Source organism: Sabethes cyaneus, chromosome 3, assembly GCF_943734655.1.
Source record: "Sabethes cyaneus chromosome 3, idSabCyanKW18_F2, whole genome shotgun sequence".
NCBI lineage: Eukaryota > Metazoa > Arthropoda > Insecta > Diptera > Culicidae > Sabethes > Sabethes cyaneus.
This window is the reverse complement of record NC_071355.1, coordinates 78,150,424-78,165,967: the sequence shown is the minus strand read 5'-3', so window position 1 is coordinate 78,165,967 and position 15,544 is coordinate 78,150,424. Positions and strand designations below refer to the sequence as shown.

Genomic DNA, 15,544 nt, shown 5'->3' with positions numbered 1-15,544 from the left:
CAGAGTCTAGGGCATTCCTCATATTGAAATCGTGTGAAGAAATTCTACAGAGGGTTCGCACAGAATACCTTGCTTATAGAAGCATGATTCTTATAGGAGAATCCTAGAGTTGAATCCCAGGGATGGCTATAGCTCGGCACGGGAATCGCCTGCACTATAAACTGTTCTGTTCTGACGTGTAGACGCAGTAAGCTACTCATATATATTGAACTATTGACATCATATCATTTATCACGCAAATCAAATCAAATATTCACGCTGCGGCAGATCCTTCAAAAAGTCCATGAATAGAGAATTTAACGGACAATTATTTCAGTGATTTCAAAGTTGCGTATGATACCATCGACCGTAAAATCTAACTTCGCAGGGGACTTTATCAACGTGATGGTTCCTCATGTGGGCTGTTCAACATGACGTTACAGGATGTTATCAAAGAAGCAACACACAGGCACAATCTTCAGCAAATCTAGTTAGTTCGTCTGTTTTCCCAATGAAATGGATATTGTCGATAGAACAGCATCTGGGGTGGTGGCTGAACAAACTAAAACTCAAAGCAGCGAAGATTGGGTTGAAGAAAAATGCGTCAAAACTAAAGTACCGTGAACCGCTAATATGACGCACATGCTAAAAGCTGGTAACTCGGTCCTAATAACGACTGAGTTTCTTTTGTTTCGAGCATCGAGCCGCTATGCTGCCCGTTCTCCCGATACTCGACACTCGACAGTGCCTGAGTCGAGTCGAGTTGCACGACATGACTTACAAAATAGAGCCCATATTCATTCGATTTACTGTCCTTGCAACGCTGATGTCTTTTAAGTAGATGTCTTTTTTTGTGTTAATTTACTATCATGAGAATATTGCAAACTGGGGCCCCTAATATCAAAGGTCCGATGGGCCCTTTGGCTCCCAGTCCGCCCCTGGCCCTGACTAACTAATATGTTTAACGACCCTAGTTTGTAGTTCCACTAAGAATTTAATCACTAGACCACAGTTGCACATCCTCTGGAGATTAACGGTGATATTGCATTTTGAATATTTTTGCGTGATTTGTAGTACCTTTAGATAATTTGCATTAAACTGCTTTCCAGTTGATGAACGACGTACGTTGACTTACTTAAGGAACTTGCTAAAAACTTAAAATATACGTCATTGAACGCACAATTTTCGGTTACAGCAAATAATAAAGTCTTAAGCTGGGTTACCATTATTATAAAACCAATTCCCTTCCGAAAATAGCTGATGGTACCATTTATTGTGACTCGGATTTCTTGGCTTTCCGTTTTCCACTAACTAATGCAAAACAGCAAATCCAATGACTGAAGTTTTTGGAGCGTCTTAGTAGAATACGAAACCTGGAAATTAAATAAAAATAAATCTTTTCCAATTTAATTCTACTACGTATCTGTCAAGAATAAAATATACATGGTAGAACTAAATTGGAGAAGTTTTCTTTTTATTTAATTTCCTAGCAAATCCAATGTTCATAACTTATTTTGGAATAAAACCGTAGCTATTCTTTGAGTGTGCTTGATTCTTCACTCTGATATTTGCAGCGTCAGGCAATATGCACGAATTTTCCGCTAACCTTCTTTTAATACAAGACATCAGTTTCGGATAAATTATTTCAATATATCGAAATAATCGGTTGCAAGGAAGAGATGTTTGATCTTTACAACGAACACATTTTATGTTCAAGACATCAAGGACATCGATCGATGAGAAGGGGTAGTTTTACCACTTTCACAAAATTATTCTTGTAGGTCATCAACTTGGTCTACGCTCAAGCGAAACAAACAATCGCTGATTTGTTGTACGGGGAAATTCTATTCTTTTTTCTAAAAATGAGATACTCGAATTCGCAAGTTTATAAACTTAAGCTTACATGTGTATGCTAATGATATAATCTTTTAGCTTCATATACATTCCAATAACGTCCATTGGAATCGTAGTTGCTATGCAACTGGTTTTACCGTTTTCACAAACTTGAGATCACAGTTGAAAAAAGTTGTCTCTATATTACGAAAATCATTTTGATATTCTATATTTCAGTGCAAAAACGTTCGCTGCTTTTCATTGATTGCATTTGTTGTGTAGTTTACTGCGATTGTACGCATTCAGTGATTTTCTCACAATCTGAGAACTTGAGAAGTGTCAATTAAGAAGTAAAGTAATCAACCATCTCCTACATTATCCTACGTTGAGATACCAGCCAGAAGTATAAAACGTTCCGCTCAAAAAATCGGTTACAAAGAACACAGCACAGTCCTATTATACTTTCGTCAAGTTGGCGTACTTCTTCGTCACAATTAGGCTGTAAGATTGCTTTATCCGAAGCTTCCTCAAACGAATTAGTAGCCAGTTGATTGAGGAATCTTTAACTTGTAACGCATTAGCACAGAGAACAGACATCCAAGCTAGTATACTCAACCTGTGTAAATTTTTGTAACGGTCATTTCGAAATTACCCCTCGTTTACGTCAAATTTACCCCTCGCTTTTGTTAGTTTGGCGATTTGTTTGATGGCGGCGCCACTAGGCGCCATCCGTAAGCATCTGTCAAAATGTCAAATGTCAGAATTTTTTTTTTGTTATTTTTTGTTTACTTAATCTGGTACGAGATAAACATTCTGGAAATGCAATGGGTCGAAAATGTAAATTTTCTTCGTGTAACAATTATCAGGGCATCTCTGATGTCTAAGAAGTGGAGAAAATTTCCAGAGGGTCTTAAGTTAGTCGATGTCCGCCTCGTTAGCTCCGGGGTACGATGCTGGTCTAACAAGCCAGTCGATGGGTATGTTCGAATCTCGACTGGGCGTTGCTGCTACAGACTTAATAAGATCTTTGCACTAGCCCCGTAGTTTTCATGTACTCTTATAACCGGCTGCGAAGTCTGTCGATAAAGAAGGGTCAAATTCCGAAGGACATTTATATCCATGGGTTTGCTTTTTTAAAGTTAGTCTATCGCACAAGAAGAAAACACATCCTTTTCTCATTCAAACTATCAAGCTCAAGCTATCTGATCTATTCAAAACGCCGACGTCAAAACATCAGCTCTTCCTGTTTCAAAAGCTCTGATATATTGGATGAGGTGACTGCCATTTTTTTTAAAATCTGTCGTCACCACGGTCCTGGGAAGCAAAAGCGTGTTTGCATGCGATCGGCGTGAACTATTGACAGTGCTTGATATTTATTCTTATTACAATAGTTACTTGCCAAGTAGCTTGGCAAGTAGTCTTTTCTTCTATTCGGATCAATGCGTAGAAGATTTTCGAAACGCTCGGTGTGAAAATATCATAAATCGACTAGGAAGTCGATGGGCTATTCTCAAGTAACCAGTAAGCACTAAACACTAGTCCTTGGACAACATTGTATAAGCATACAGAACTATGATTAAAAGCATATTTTTCTTTATATACTTCTGTAGAACTCACATAACGCTAAAAAGGCGAAATAGCGGGTTGTTAAAATGCTACGGCACAAGCATCCAATAAACATTATCAGTGTTTGTTTGAGGTTTAAACGAAACGTCATTTTGTCTACATTATCGACGTATCGAAATAATATCGACGGTATATCGTTTGCTTGTTATGGTAAATAAAAATAGATTCGGTCGGGATTTAAAAAAGCAAGCGATTTTTGACGTAGGACTACGTCTTTGTCTACTATACTGGGAGTGGGTAGCACTTTGTGAAAACGAAAATAGAAGTGTAACGTTTGAATGAAAGATTTCAAACACTAATAACTACTAAACTACTGAACAAAACTGAACAATTTATATGTCGTTGGATAGATAAAATGACCAGCAATTTTAGAGGGGGATAAGAGGGAAAATTTGAGCAGGGTGTAAGAGGGGGAGCTCCAATATAAATGAGACACAAATTTCCTCAAAATTCGCGTACTAATTAAGCAAATGGAAACCACCGGGCGGGTGTTGACGTGCTCTGGTGGTCTTCTCTATCTCAGGGAAATGGCGCTTAAGTCACTAGAGTTGCTGTAACTGCCACAGAGTTCCAAATACGAACGATTTGATTGGTACGAACTAAAGGCGAAGTTACACTAGTAAAATCTTCTCGGAGCAAAAGACAGTTAATCTACGCCGCTAACTTATGTGCCTGTTGCCATTCTTGTCAAAAGAGAAGGACATTCGAATGCCACGTTATATTTGCGATGAACGTGCTTTGGCTTTGTAACCAATGGCCCTTTTAAAGGCCAAAAACGAATTAAAGTAACATTATTGAAACATGTCAAGCTACGCATAATCATATTTAATACAATAATCTGTGGGCTGGTCATTCATTACCATTGCAACCTTTATGATGCACACAAGTGATTTTTAAAAGAAATCTCTATGCCGCAATGGCTGCAGGCGTTGTACTTATACCCCCGTCCACGTATTTTCAAAGCCACCTTTACATTCAATGAAGAATTGAATCGGAATATTTCGCTCTTCTCTTTTAAACATTCACTTAAACAACGGCACTCACAGATTCTTATAAACATACATATGCCAGAAATGCAGTTTACATTAGTCTTTAATCTAATGATCTGATATAGTCCTACGTCACCCTTTCGTACAACCCTTAGGGCTGTATACCTTGTAGTTTTTTTGCTGCATCTCAAGGGGAGCAGGATAGAATCATTTTTTGAAATGCTGAATAATCTTACCACCTAGACAGGGCTCGAACCGGGAGTTAGTCATGCAACCTCATTCGTTTCCTTGCACCTTTGCTATCTAAACCATAGCAGATGTGATTGAGTGAGTTTAAATTAGTCGTATTTAAATCTTGGAGTTATTCCCTCTCATATCATAGCTACTTGTCCTGCATTACCAATAGGGTAGAAAAAGACGGCAACCGTCAGATGGAAGAGGGCACAAATAGTGGCCGCAGAATAGCAAAATAAGAAGTCAAGTACAAGCCGTTCATCATCACTTAAGGCTCGTTTTAATGCAATTGACTAAATGCATTACATTGTTACGTTATATGCGCATATATTGCTTTCTTTAATATTGATTTACGTTAATGCTTCTATGCATCAACAATGTTAATATACGTTTTATAAGCATTAAGATTGCTAATATACAAAAGTTTGGCACTTGGGATGCAGAATTATTTCCAATATACGGTTTTAGATTAATGCTTATGGTTACTTGGGTTAACCTGACCGGTTGTTGTGCATTGATTTTTTGTAACGACACCCAACCTTACTGTTAGACGTAGTTCTACGTCAAAATAAATACAATCGATTGAAGGAACAGTTAAACTTATTTCTTTTGAACCCACTATTCAAAATAGGGTTGAAATCGTGAAATTTTTTAAAGACGCTTTACTTAGCGGACATCGATTTGGACTAGGTTATCGTTTAGCTCGTGTTACCATCATACTTTTTTATATTGAGTTGCAACTTGCAACACTGAACACCGTATATCATTTCTGTTTCGCATGCATTCATGTAGCGCATATGATGGTTCAGGTTTTGCTTTTTTGTGCAAATGTTGCTTTATTCGCCTCAATGTTTTAATCATCAGTTTGTGTTTTTTTCATGCGACTTTTGTTCTACAATGTACAATGTATTTTTATTTTAAACTCGTTTTCTTTGCGCATGTTTTCCATATTAATAAAGAAATGTCTTCTTGGTCGGAAAATTTGGAGTTCAAATCATATCCTTGTCACTCCTATCCAGTTGATTTTCTTCTCTTTTCTTATATCGCGCATGTTTTTCATGTTTATTTGATTCTCTCGCCTTGAGCTATCTCTTCTTTATTTGTTTACTATTTTTGGGGGTAAGTATATATTTCCTCAGCACCAGATTTGCTTATATGTGCTTTTCTACATTATGATTTTCTTGACGATAAACATCTTTAGTCGATTTTATTTTTGCTTTTAACTGTTTTAAATCCTTTCCACTGATTTACTGTTTTTCATTTAGTTCGTGATACATTTTTTAGGAATATTTCATCCTTATATTTTGTGTTGCAGTAGTTTTTATGTGCGATATTCCATAATACTGGATACTGGTGCTAGGTTCCAGCTCGAGTTTTTCCTGAGTAGTACCGATACCAATTTGAAGAATGCATTCAATTCGTATCCAGGTTTACTTTCTAAGAACTCTGTATTGTATTTAATGAATATTTACACGCATTTCATTAAGGATCGTAGCCGTGATCAAGTCAACGTGAAAAACGATAACGATAGCGTATGCTTCACCTCAAAATTTGCCTTTTGATTAATTTGATTAATCACGCTATTCTATAAACAAAGTTTACTTACCGTTGATAAATAATATTAGAAAAAGAGAAAAGAGCAACGCGTTCGCGTCTAATGATGTCCTAAAAGTTATTCGGCTTTGACAGTAAATTGATTATAATTTGGTTTCTTCCGTTAAACTCAAACGTTATCTACGTAACATTCCCATTTTTTTTTATTTAACTAGAACGCTTAGCGTTCCCTTGCTCACAATCTGTCGCCAAAAGTTCTTTTTTCAGCGATATTATTGCTGGTAATAGTTTTAATTTTGCCTTTATCAAACTAAAATTATACTCGACTATCACCGTCTGGGAGCTAAATTTTTAAGCGATGATTCTTCCGCTTGAAATCTAATTCTATGATAATTTAATATTAGGTAAGAGAGTTCTAACAACCGTGGAGCAGTAATGTAGTGTTCATAGACAGCCTTGAGGGGTAGATCAATGTCGTCCCATCAGATTCAGAGAGGAATCTTTGCTGGTATTACAACCACAAATACTATCTCAGTTCAACTTTTATTCTCGATGTAGCTTTTCGCGAAAGCTCTAGTGCTTGCAGCACTGCTTCAGTTCCGAAGCGAGTAAGTGGACGTTTGGGGCGTATTGTCGTCAGTCGGTTGGGTATTTTTGGAACGATTGCACCACTGACTGCGACCTGAGGGCGCTAAATGAATCAATCAACGCAATGTTGGCGTGGCTACTTGCGGGTGGTCCACCAGGTAGATGGTAGGAACAACGTCACCACGATCGATTCTACGCAGTCGATAGCTATTATCATCACACAGATAGATATGGCGTCATGTACGTTCCGAGCAAAGTGGACTTCCCGCTACCCGACGGAATAGCTGTACATTGGCAACATCGAAGCTATAATTTTTTTCTTGCTTACTTGCTGTGTGATGACAGATATTCATCACCGTTGGTGATTGTTTGTTTGACAGTTTGTGGATAAGTGGACACTAATTTAAGTAACTTAATTGGTAAATTGTACGAAGATGATTGATCACATCGGAAAGACCGGATTCCTGACAAGATGGGAATACAATTAAAATGAAGGTGAATTTCAAGGCGGTATTTCTCATCGTAGTGGTAATAATGCATCGTAACACTGATGTCTGAATATTTACATCCTTTCATTAACTACTTTGGTATCAGTCACTTTCGCTTGCGGAATGCTATTCAAATCCACGTAGCGGTGTGGTATTTTCTTCATTCTTTAGAGTTGTATAGTATTTTAAATGCAAGATAACATCTTTGTACTTGCCTGTACTTTGTGAAAACGAGTGCGAAATTTTGGTTAATGAGTGTATCACATTTATAAATTTATTTCGTCTACTCATCTGTTTAAGGCGGTCCAAAATATGGACTCTGAGCATTCGTGTCGATATAATACATTCCAGTGGCCTGGTTGGAGGGTTCACCGCCAAGTTTCGTTCCTACGACGTTATTTTTTTCCACACCAGGCAGTTCTTGTAAGGCGTAGAATGGCTGAGCGAGTAAATGTTCCTCGGGTTCCATCAAGGATTCCACAAACAGCTGCCAGGCGCGTGAATGTGCGCAAATTCCTAAACCAGTAACGATAAAGTTCGATCAGAATTCGATCATTTGAATTTTATTCCGAAACAAACCTGCAAAATTCAGTCCGCAACCAGGTTGGGTTGCGCCTCCATTGGGATAGAAATCTGCCATTCCAATTGGATCTAAGAATCCTAAGAACCCACCGTTAGTGTGAATCACTTGCACATAAGCTGCATCATCGATATCAACTCGATTCTCGACATCCTGTAAAGAGAATAACGGTAGAGCTGGATCCAGCGCTACAATCGTGGATAGATTTCCTCGCTTCAATGATTTCCCTGCTATTCCCGCTACATGAGCTCCTAAACTGTGGCCAATCAGATAAACGTCATCTAACGACAGTCCTTTGTAAGTATATAATGATTCTAACATTCTTGCCAATAATTTGCCAACCGCTTTGACGCAGGATGCCGCAGTTATGTAGTTCAACCGATTTGCGCATTTGGACCAATCTACTACGATAACGTTAAAGTCCCAACCGATTAAATATGTATCACAAATGTTCACGCTCATCGGAGAGTGGCGATCGTTAAGCCAGCCATGCACTAGAATCCGGGTAGGACGAGATCCGTTGAATAGTTCATCGTGCAAATACTCGATACCATCTAGACGAACTATTTTCCCATCTGGTTTGTTTCGAGAGAAGAACACAAAATCTGCATCCGACTCCTGAAAGTCCATTTTAAAGCGTGGTTGACTTGCGACCGCCTGTCGAGGAATCCAAATCATCTCCCCGGACGCGGTTGGAATTTGTATCCAATTTTCATCGTGACCCTGCGGTTCCGCTGTAAGCCCCAAAAACAGTATCAGCAAGGTCGGATATAATAGTTCCGATTTTCGAAGAATCATTCTATTCCACCCGACACAACTTCCCACGCACGAACTAAACAAATAACTGATTCTATCTAGTTTAGTTGGGATTCTGGTACACTGGTTTTAGTTCCGGCCTTGCTGGCCATAACACAACACGGCTGCTGGAGTGATAAGATAAGCAAGCGAGGCAATTGAACGATACTAGAAATTGTTGGCCATCGTCATCGTAAGGGCGAAGATAAAATAAGGAATGCCATCAAATGGGGCGCTATGTTACAATGCCAATGGTGTAAACTATGCGGTTGACACTTTAACGAGTAGGGTGCTTCATATTGTGATAGCCGAAAACTTTATATTAATATACTGCACATGGAATTTTAAACAATTAGGCCATTACAAATATTTTATAAAGTTTTTGTCCTCCAGGTGTTAGGCCACTGAAAGGGGGGGGGGGCGAAAAAAAAGTGAATATTTTAATCGTGCAAAAAAATACAGGTTTTAAGCATTTTTATTTAAAGTTTAAACTTGAAAACAAAATCTATTCTTGCTTTTAATTTATTCTTTTTTTTTTCTCACGACGTATAGCAGTCGGCTTTACTTTTCTGTTGGGGAAGAATAAATGCTTAATGCGTGAAATGTAGATTCAGGCAAACTGAAAATTCTTGATATTAGGCCAAAAATATAGACTTAGCGAAGGTGAGAGTCGAACTCACAGCTCCCAATCTCTAGTTGAGCGTGTTGTTTAACCAATTACTTGCTTTTAATATATGCGTTGTTATTTTTCGTGCAAAAATCTACGAAAAAATACAAAAACGAAAAAAAATTTTTTTGAACGATTTTCGGAAATTTCATTGTACGAATTTCCATTTCTGTTTCGTGCTAGGAGCATTAACTCAACTCGTAGGGGAGTGTCGTCGTGGTTGGGCCACGTTTTGGAATTCGCCCATAACTTTCGTTTCAAAAGGAATTTTGAAAATCTTAATACATCGTTGCAAACGTCCAAGAATAAGGTATATTTTCGAAAAGTTTTGAACTGGTTGCTTGAAAAATAAAAAAGTTATAGGCATTTACATGAAGACAAAAAATGTTGTCATAGTCGGGCCATGCTGTACAGGATGAGCCACCGCACAAAATCTAAGACATACGTATTGACATTCTATATAGAGACATGAAAAGAATGAATTCCGTGAACAACGGCTCGAATAGGTACAAATACCCTATTTTAAATTGCATTTTTGCGAAATTTCGGCGATCTTGTAAAATCAATATTGCTACAATCGCCATTTCCGAAGTGTACAACTACAATGAAAAAAAAAAACAACAACAAAAATCTAGGTTTTTATCGCATTTTGCTTTATTTCATCACATTTTACGTGACTTACATTTTCTAGCGATTATTGCGCTTCTGCGCTTAAAATTATGGTGGCCCAACCATGACTACTCAAGTGGCCCGACCTTTACAAATAGCGCTTTTCTAGTATTTCACCTTAGCCTTCCCAAACACCTTACCGGAGGGGATTTATCTATAGTCTTCGTGTGCAGCACAACACACTTCATACATTTTCAAAATTTATCTCGATAATTGCATTTCATGAATCATTTCTTGAAGAAAAGTTTATTGTGCTTGGAAAACTTTTTTGTAAGATTTAGTCACTGAATACAGTACGGGTGTTTTAAATCCACGATTGAAACCTACAATATTATGAAAAGTTAGCTATCACATTAAGAAGTTTTACAATGGTTGTATCATAGATATCATGAGGTACTAAAACTGTAAAATCGTGATGGCCCGACGATAACGGCAATACCCTATACTCATTTTTCGAGTTTTTCAGGTTGTAGAGCCCACGGACAATTAATTTTATAAAAAAAATTTATCTCAATTATTTTTTTGCCCCCCGATTTTTCAAGCCAATTTCCAAGGGGAGGGGAGGGGGGTGGTGACAAAAACTTTAAAAATAATTTGCAATGGCCTTAAATGTTAGAAAAATATCTCATCAACAGAATTGCCTTGCATTGCCAAAAAGTCAACTTCGGTGTAATTGTCAATTTTTTATAATCTTCGATTGTATCTATTCAATTTTCAAAATCTTCAAAATTTTCAATTTTCTATCTTCATTGTTCATTTTTCAATTTTTGCCTTCTAGTTTCTATCTTTTACTTTTCACTTTTTACTTTTTATTTCTTACTTTTAACTTTTAACTTTCAACTTTCAACTTTCAACTTTCAACTTTCAACTTTCAACTTTCAACTTTTAACTTTTAACTTTTAACTTTTAACTTTTAACTTTTAACTTTTAACTTTTAACTTTTAACTGTTAACTGTTAACTGTTAACTTTTAACCTTTTACTTTTTACTTTTTACTTTTTACTTTTTAATTTTTGCTTTTTGCTTTTTGCTTTTTGCTTTTTACTTTTTACTTTTTACTTTTTACTTTTTACTTTTAACTTTTAACTTTTAACTTTTAACTTTTAACTTTTAACTTTTAACTTTTAACTTTTAACTTTTAACTTTTAACTTTTAACTTTTAACTTTTAACTTTTAACTTTTAACTTTTAACTTTTAACTTTTAACTTTTAACTTTTAACTTTTAACTTTTAACTTTTAACTTTTAACTTTTAACTTTTAACTTTTAACTTTTAACTTTTAACTTTTAACTTTTAACTTTTAACTTTTGACTTTTTACTTTTTACTTTTTACTTTTTACTTTTTACTTTTTACTTTTTACTTTTTACTTTTTACTTTTTACTTTTTACTTTTTACTTTTTACTTTTTACTTTTTACTTTTTACTTTTTACTTTTTACTTTTTACTTTTTACTTTTTACTTTTTACTTTTTACTTTTTACTTTTTACTTTTTACTTTTTACTTTTTACTTTTTACTTTTTACTTTTTACTTTTTACTTTTTACTTTTTACTTTTTACTTTTTACTTTTTACTTTTTACTTTTTACTTTTTACTTTTTACTTTTTACTCTTTATTTTTTCCTTTTCAATTTCATTCTGTCTGTCTTCCTGTTGTTTATCTCATTGTTTATCTGATTGTTTTTCTGTTTATTTTTCAGGTTTCTGTGTTTCTCTATGTTCCTGTTTTAATTTTTTTTATCTCTGTTCTGTCTGCTTTTCAAGTATTCTTCTGTCTGTTTTTCTATTCATTTTTTGTCTGTTTGTGTTTGTTTTTTTCTGTTTATTTAAGTGATTTTCTATTTCTCTGTATATTTTTCTTTCTCTTTTTCTGACTGTTTTTCAGTCTTTTTTGTCTACTTTTCTGACTACCCTTTTGTCTTACTTCATGTTTTTTTGTATGTTTTTCTGCATGTATGTTTCTGACTATTATTACGTCCGTTTTTCTGTCTTTTTCCTGTCTGTTTTTCTGCATGTGTTTATCTGTCTGTTTTTATATTTATATTTCTGGTTTTCTGAACCTCTATTCTCCTTTTCATCTTTTTTCAGTCTGTTTTTCTAATAGTCTTTTCTCGCTTTTTCGGTCTGTTTTTCTGTTTGATTATCTGTGTTTTTCTTACTTTTTTCTGTCTGTTCTGCTGTTTGTTCTTCTGTCTGTTTTGTGGTTCTTTCGGTGTTTCTGTTTGTTTTTCAGTCTATTTTTCTGCCTGTCTTGCTGTCTCTTTTTCTGTCTGCTTTTCTGCTTGTTTTTCTGTCTAGTTTTCTTGCTATTTTTCTGTCTATTTTTCTTTCTGTTTGTTTTTCTGACACTTTCTGTCTCTTTTGGTGTCTTTTTTTCTACCGGTTTCTTTGTATGTTTATCTGTCTGTTTTTCTAGTTTTCGCTTTTCATGTCTGTTTTTTGGTTTGTGTTTCTATCTCTTTCTCTGACTGTTTTTCCGTGTCTACTTTACTATCTGTCCTTCTGTCTCTTTCTGTTTTTTCTATTTGTTCTGTCTGTCTTTCTGCGTGTTTTTCTATCCATTTCTTGTCAATGTTTCTGTCTGTTCTCCTGTCTGTTTTTCTGACAGTTTTTTGACTGTCTTTTGTCTCTCTTTCTGTCTGATTTGTTGTTTGTTTTTCTGTATGGTTTTCACTCTGTCTTTCTGTCTCTTTTTTCGCTATTTTGTTGTCTGTTTTTCTGTCTACTTTTTGTCTGTTTTTTGTCTTATTTTGGTGTTTTTCTATTTATATTTTTACTTATCTGTACTGTTCTTTTCCTTTTTTTTCTATCTCTTTTTCTGTTTATCTATCTGTCTAGTTTTCTTTCTTTTTTTTATCTATTTTAATATCTGTTTTTTCTGTCTGTCTTTCTGTCTCTTTTTCTGTCTGCTTTTTGTTGTCTGCTTTTCTTCCTCTTCTTCTGTCTGTTTTCTTGTTTATTTTCCTCCCTGCTTTTCTACCTCTTTTTCTGTCTATTTTGCTGTCCGTTGCTCTGCATGTTTATCTGTTATTTCTTTTATTTATTTTTCTTGTTGTCTATTCTGTGCCGCCTGTTTCTGTAAGAGAAACAGTATTTTTGTCTTTTTTCCGTTTGTTTTATTTCTGTCTGATTAGGCCATTGCAAATTATTTTTAAAGTTTTTGTCACCCCCCCCCCCCCCTCCTTAGAAATTGGCTCGAAAAATCAGGGGACAAAAAAATTATTTGTAGGATATGAGTTATTTTTTTTAGTAAAATCAATTGTCTGTGAGCTGTACAGCCTTGAAAACTCGAAAAATGAGTGTACGAGTTGAGTTAACGCTTCTACTTAGCACGAAACAGAAATGGAAATTCGAACAATGGAATTTCCGAAAATCGTCCAAAAATTTTTTCTTTCGTTTTTATCTTTTTTTGCATGCCCCCCACCCCCTTCAGTGGCCCAACACCGGAAGGACAAAAACTTTTTAAAATATTTGTAATGGCCTTATATATGTTTTTCTTACACTTTTTCTGTGTTTTTTAATTGTTTTTTTAGTGTTTTTCGATCTGATTTACTGTCTGTTTCACTGTCTACTTTTCTGTCCGTCGTTTTGATTTTTTCTCTTTTTTTCTATTTGTTTTTCAGTATGTTTTTTGTTTGTTTTTCTGTTAGTTTTTCTATCTGTTTTTCTGTATATTTTTATGTTTATTTTTCTGTCTAGTTTTCTTTCTGTTTTTCTGTCTATTTTTCTTTCTCTTTTCTGTCTTTTTTATCTGCCTTTCTGTCACTTTTTTATCGCTTTTTCTGTCTCTTCTTTTGAATGTCTTTCCGTCTGATTTAATGTCTGTATAATTGTCTTTTTTCTGGTTGTCTCTTTAGTTTTTTCTCTTTCTAACTATTGGGTTTTCTATCTGTTTTTTGTTTGTTTCATTGTCAGTTTTTCTATCTGTTCTTTGTCTATTTCCGTCTGCTTTTGTGTCTATTTTTCTGTATGTTTTTCAGTATTATTTTCAGTCTTATTTTCTGTCTGTTCTTCTGTCTGTTCTTCTGTCCTCTATCTGTCTGATTTTTTGTTTGTTTCCGTTGTCCGTTTGTCCGTTTTTTAATCTGTTTTTCTGTTTGTTTATCTGTCTGTCTTTTTGTTTCTTTTCCTGTCTATTTTTCTGTTGTCTTTTCGTAAGTTTTTCTATGTTCCGTCTACTATGTGTAAAATTGTAACTGTTATTTTAGAGTGGTTTTGATGTAATATTTCGCAATACGATATCAGCAGGAGGATATTAGGAGGTTGAAAAATTGTAGCAGCGCTTCACATTACTTACACATCTGTTTTGTAAATGCAGTGAGAAAGTTTATCGAATGGGGATAGGCCGATTAACTTTTCCGAATATTAGCTGCGATTCTATGAAACTGAAAAGGCGACAATAACCTGAAAAAATAAAAAAAAGTATAAAAGGAAAACACACGTGTGTGAGCAAACGCTTGGACGACCAACGAATACAAAATCTCAAAAAATAGCTATTATTCGCCTTAATTTTCCGAATAATTAACTTTTCTGAGAGTCAACTTTTTCGAAAATGCTCTGTATATTAAACATTGCTGATAATATTAGAACATTATAATTAAAATATGTTTTAGAAATATATTGCCAAATGAACATTTCTCCAAAACTATTTTATTCAACTGCCTCTTACCGTGTCATATAACCGCAGTTGATGAATGTCATGTAGTTTAGTTGTATTTTATACTGTATATGATGTTACAAGGTACTAATCCACCAAATTCAGCGTAGTGCTGTTATTGGCTGAATCAATTTGCTCGGTTGAATCAACATGTCGAAATGCAGCCAATCAGCCAAAACGTAGTTCTCATAGCGACTTTTTACTGATGACCCGTGACTCGACTCGACTCGACAATGAATGAAGATATACGGCTCCAGTTAAATTGCTGAACCGCCAACCGAATAATGAAGATGATTGCATCAATCTCGCGTTTACCTGTCCGACGGACAAAATGTTCGCAGCTGTTGCACAGCCGAAACAGAAGTGCGAAAATATCGATCAATCTTTTCAGCGATTTTTCAATTAGAGTTCCATTCTCGGCTGATTGTCGCGGGAATGCCCGGTAAGCTACCAATTAGTTCGTTTTCTATCTTAGCAGCTTGTAATTTCCTATCGACACTTGTTAACTGCTGAACCTTGTGACCCCAGACATCGTTCCATCGCGTTCTGCCTTGTGATTGGAAAGGTTAATCAGATATGATCGAATCACGGTTACAGTACTTTGCAGTGATTGTGCTAACAATCTTGCTACAGCAACACTGTAAAATGAAGCTAAATTACTAACCCGCGATATGCACGTACTAAGCCCCTGCAAAGATCGTTAAACGTTCCCCGTAATCCTCTTTCGACCTCTGATTAGCCAACTAAATAGAATGCCTATCGACCGGATATTTTGCGAATCTCGACACAATCTCCAATTGAAAACCTATCAAAGTCAATGTGGTTCGATTTTGCTTTCAAAGTCAGGTAGGTATATCGTTCTCGCGGAAACTACACACACGGCTCTTCATC

The 15,544-nt window shown here is 35.5% G+C and overlaps 1 protein-coding gene across 1 annotated transcript; it reads right to left on the bottom strand.

The window, feature by feature from the left end:
- Positions 1 to 7,586: 7,586 nt before the first annotated feature.
- LOC128739753 (phospholipase A1-like) lies at positions 7,587 to 8,669 on the bottom strand. Its single transcript, XM_053835253.1, has 2 exons — positions 7,871 to 8,669; positions 7,587 to 7,807 (listed from the first exon to the last, which is right to left on the bottom strand). Exons 1-2 carry the CDS (start codon positions 8,667 to 8,669, stop codon positions 7,587 to 7,589), a joined length of 1,020 nt encoding a protein of 339 aa, XP_053691228.1.
- Positions 8,670 to 15,544: the final 6,875 nt, after the last annotated feature.

What these genes read in the sequence shown, in the direction of transcription:
- LOC128739753 (XM_053835253.1), bottom strand. Translation starts at nt 8,669, where the DNA reads ATGATTCTTCGAAAATCGGAACTATTATATCCGACCTTGCTGATACTG. An exon ending in TTGCGGACTGAATTTTGCAG is followed by an intron (nt 7,808 to 7,870) that starts GTTTGTTTCGGA and finishes TTACTGGTTTAG; the next exon opens with GAATTTGCGCACATTCACGC.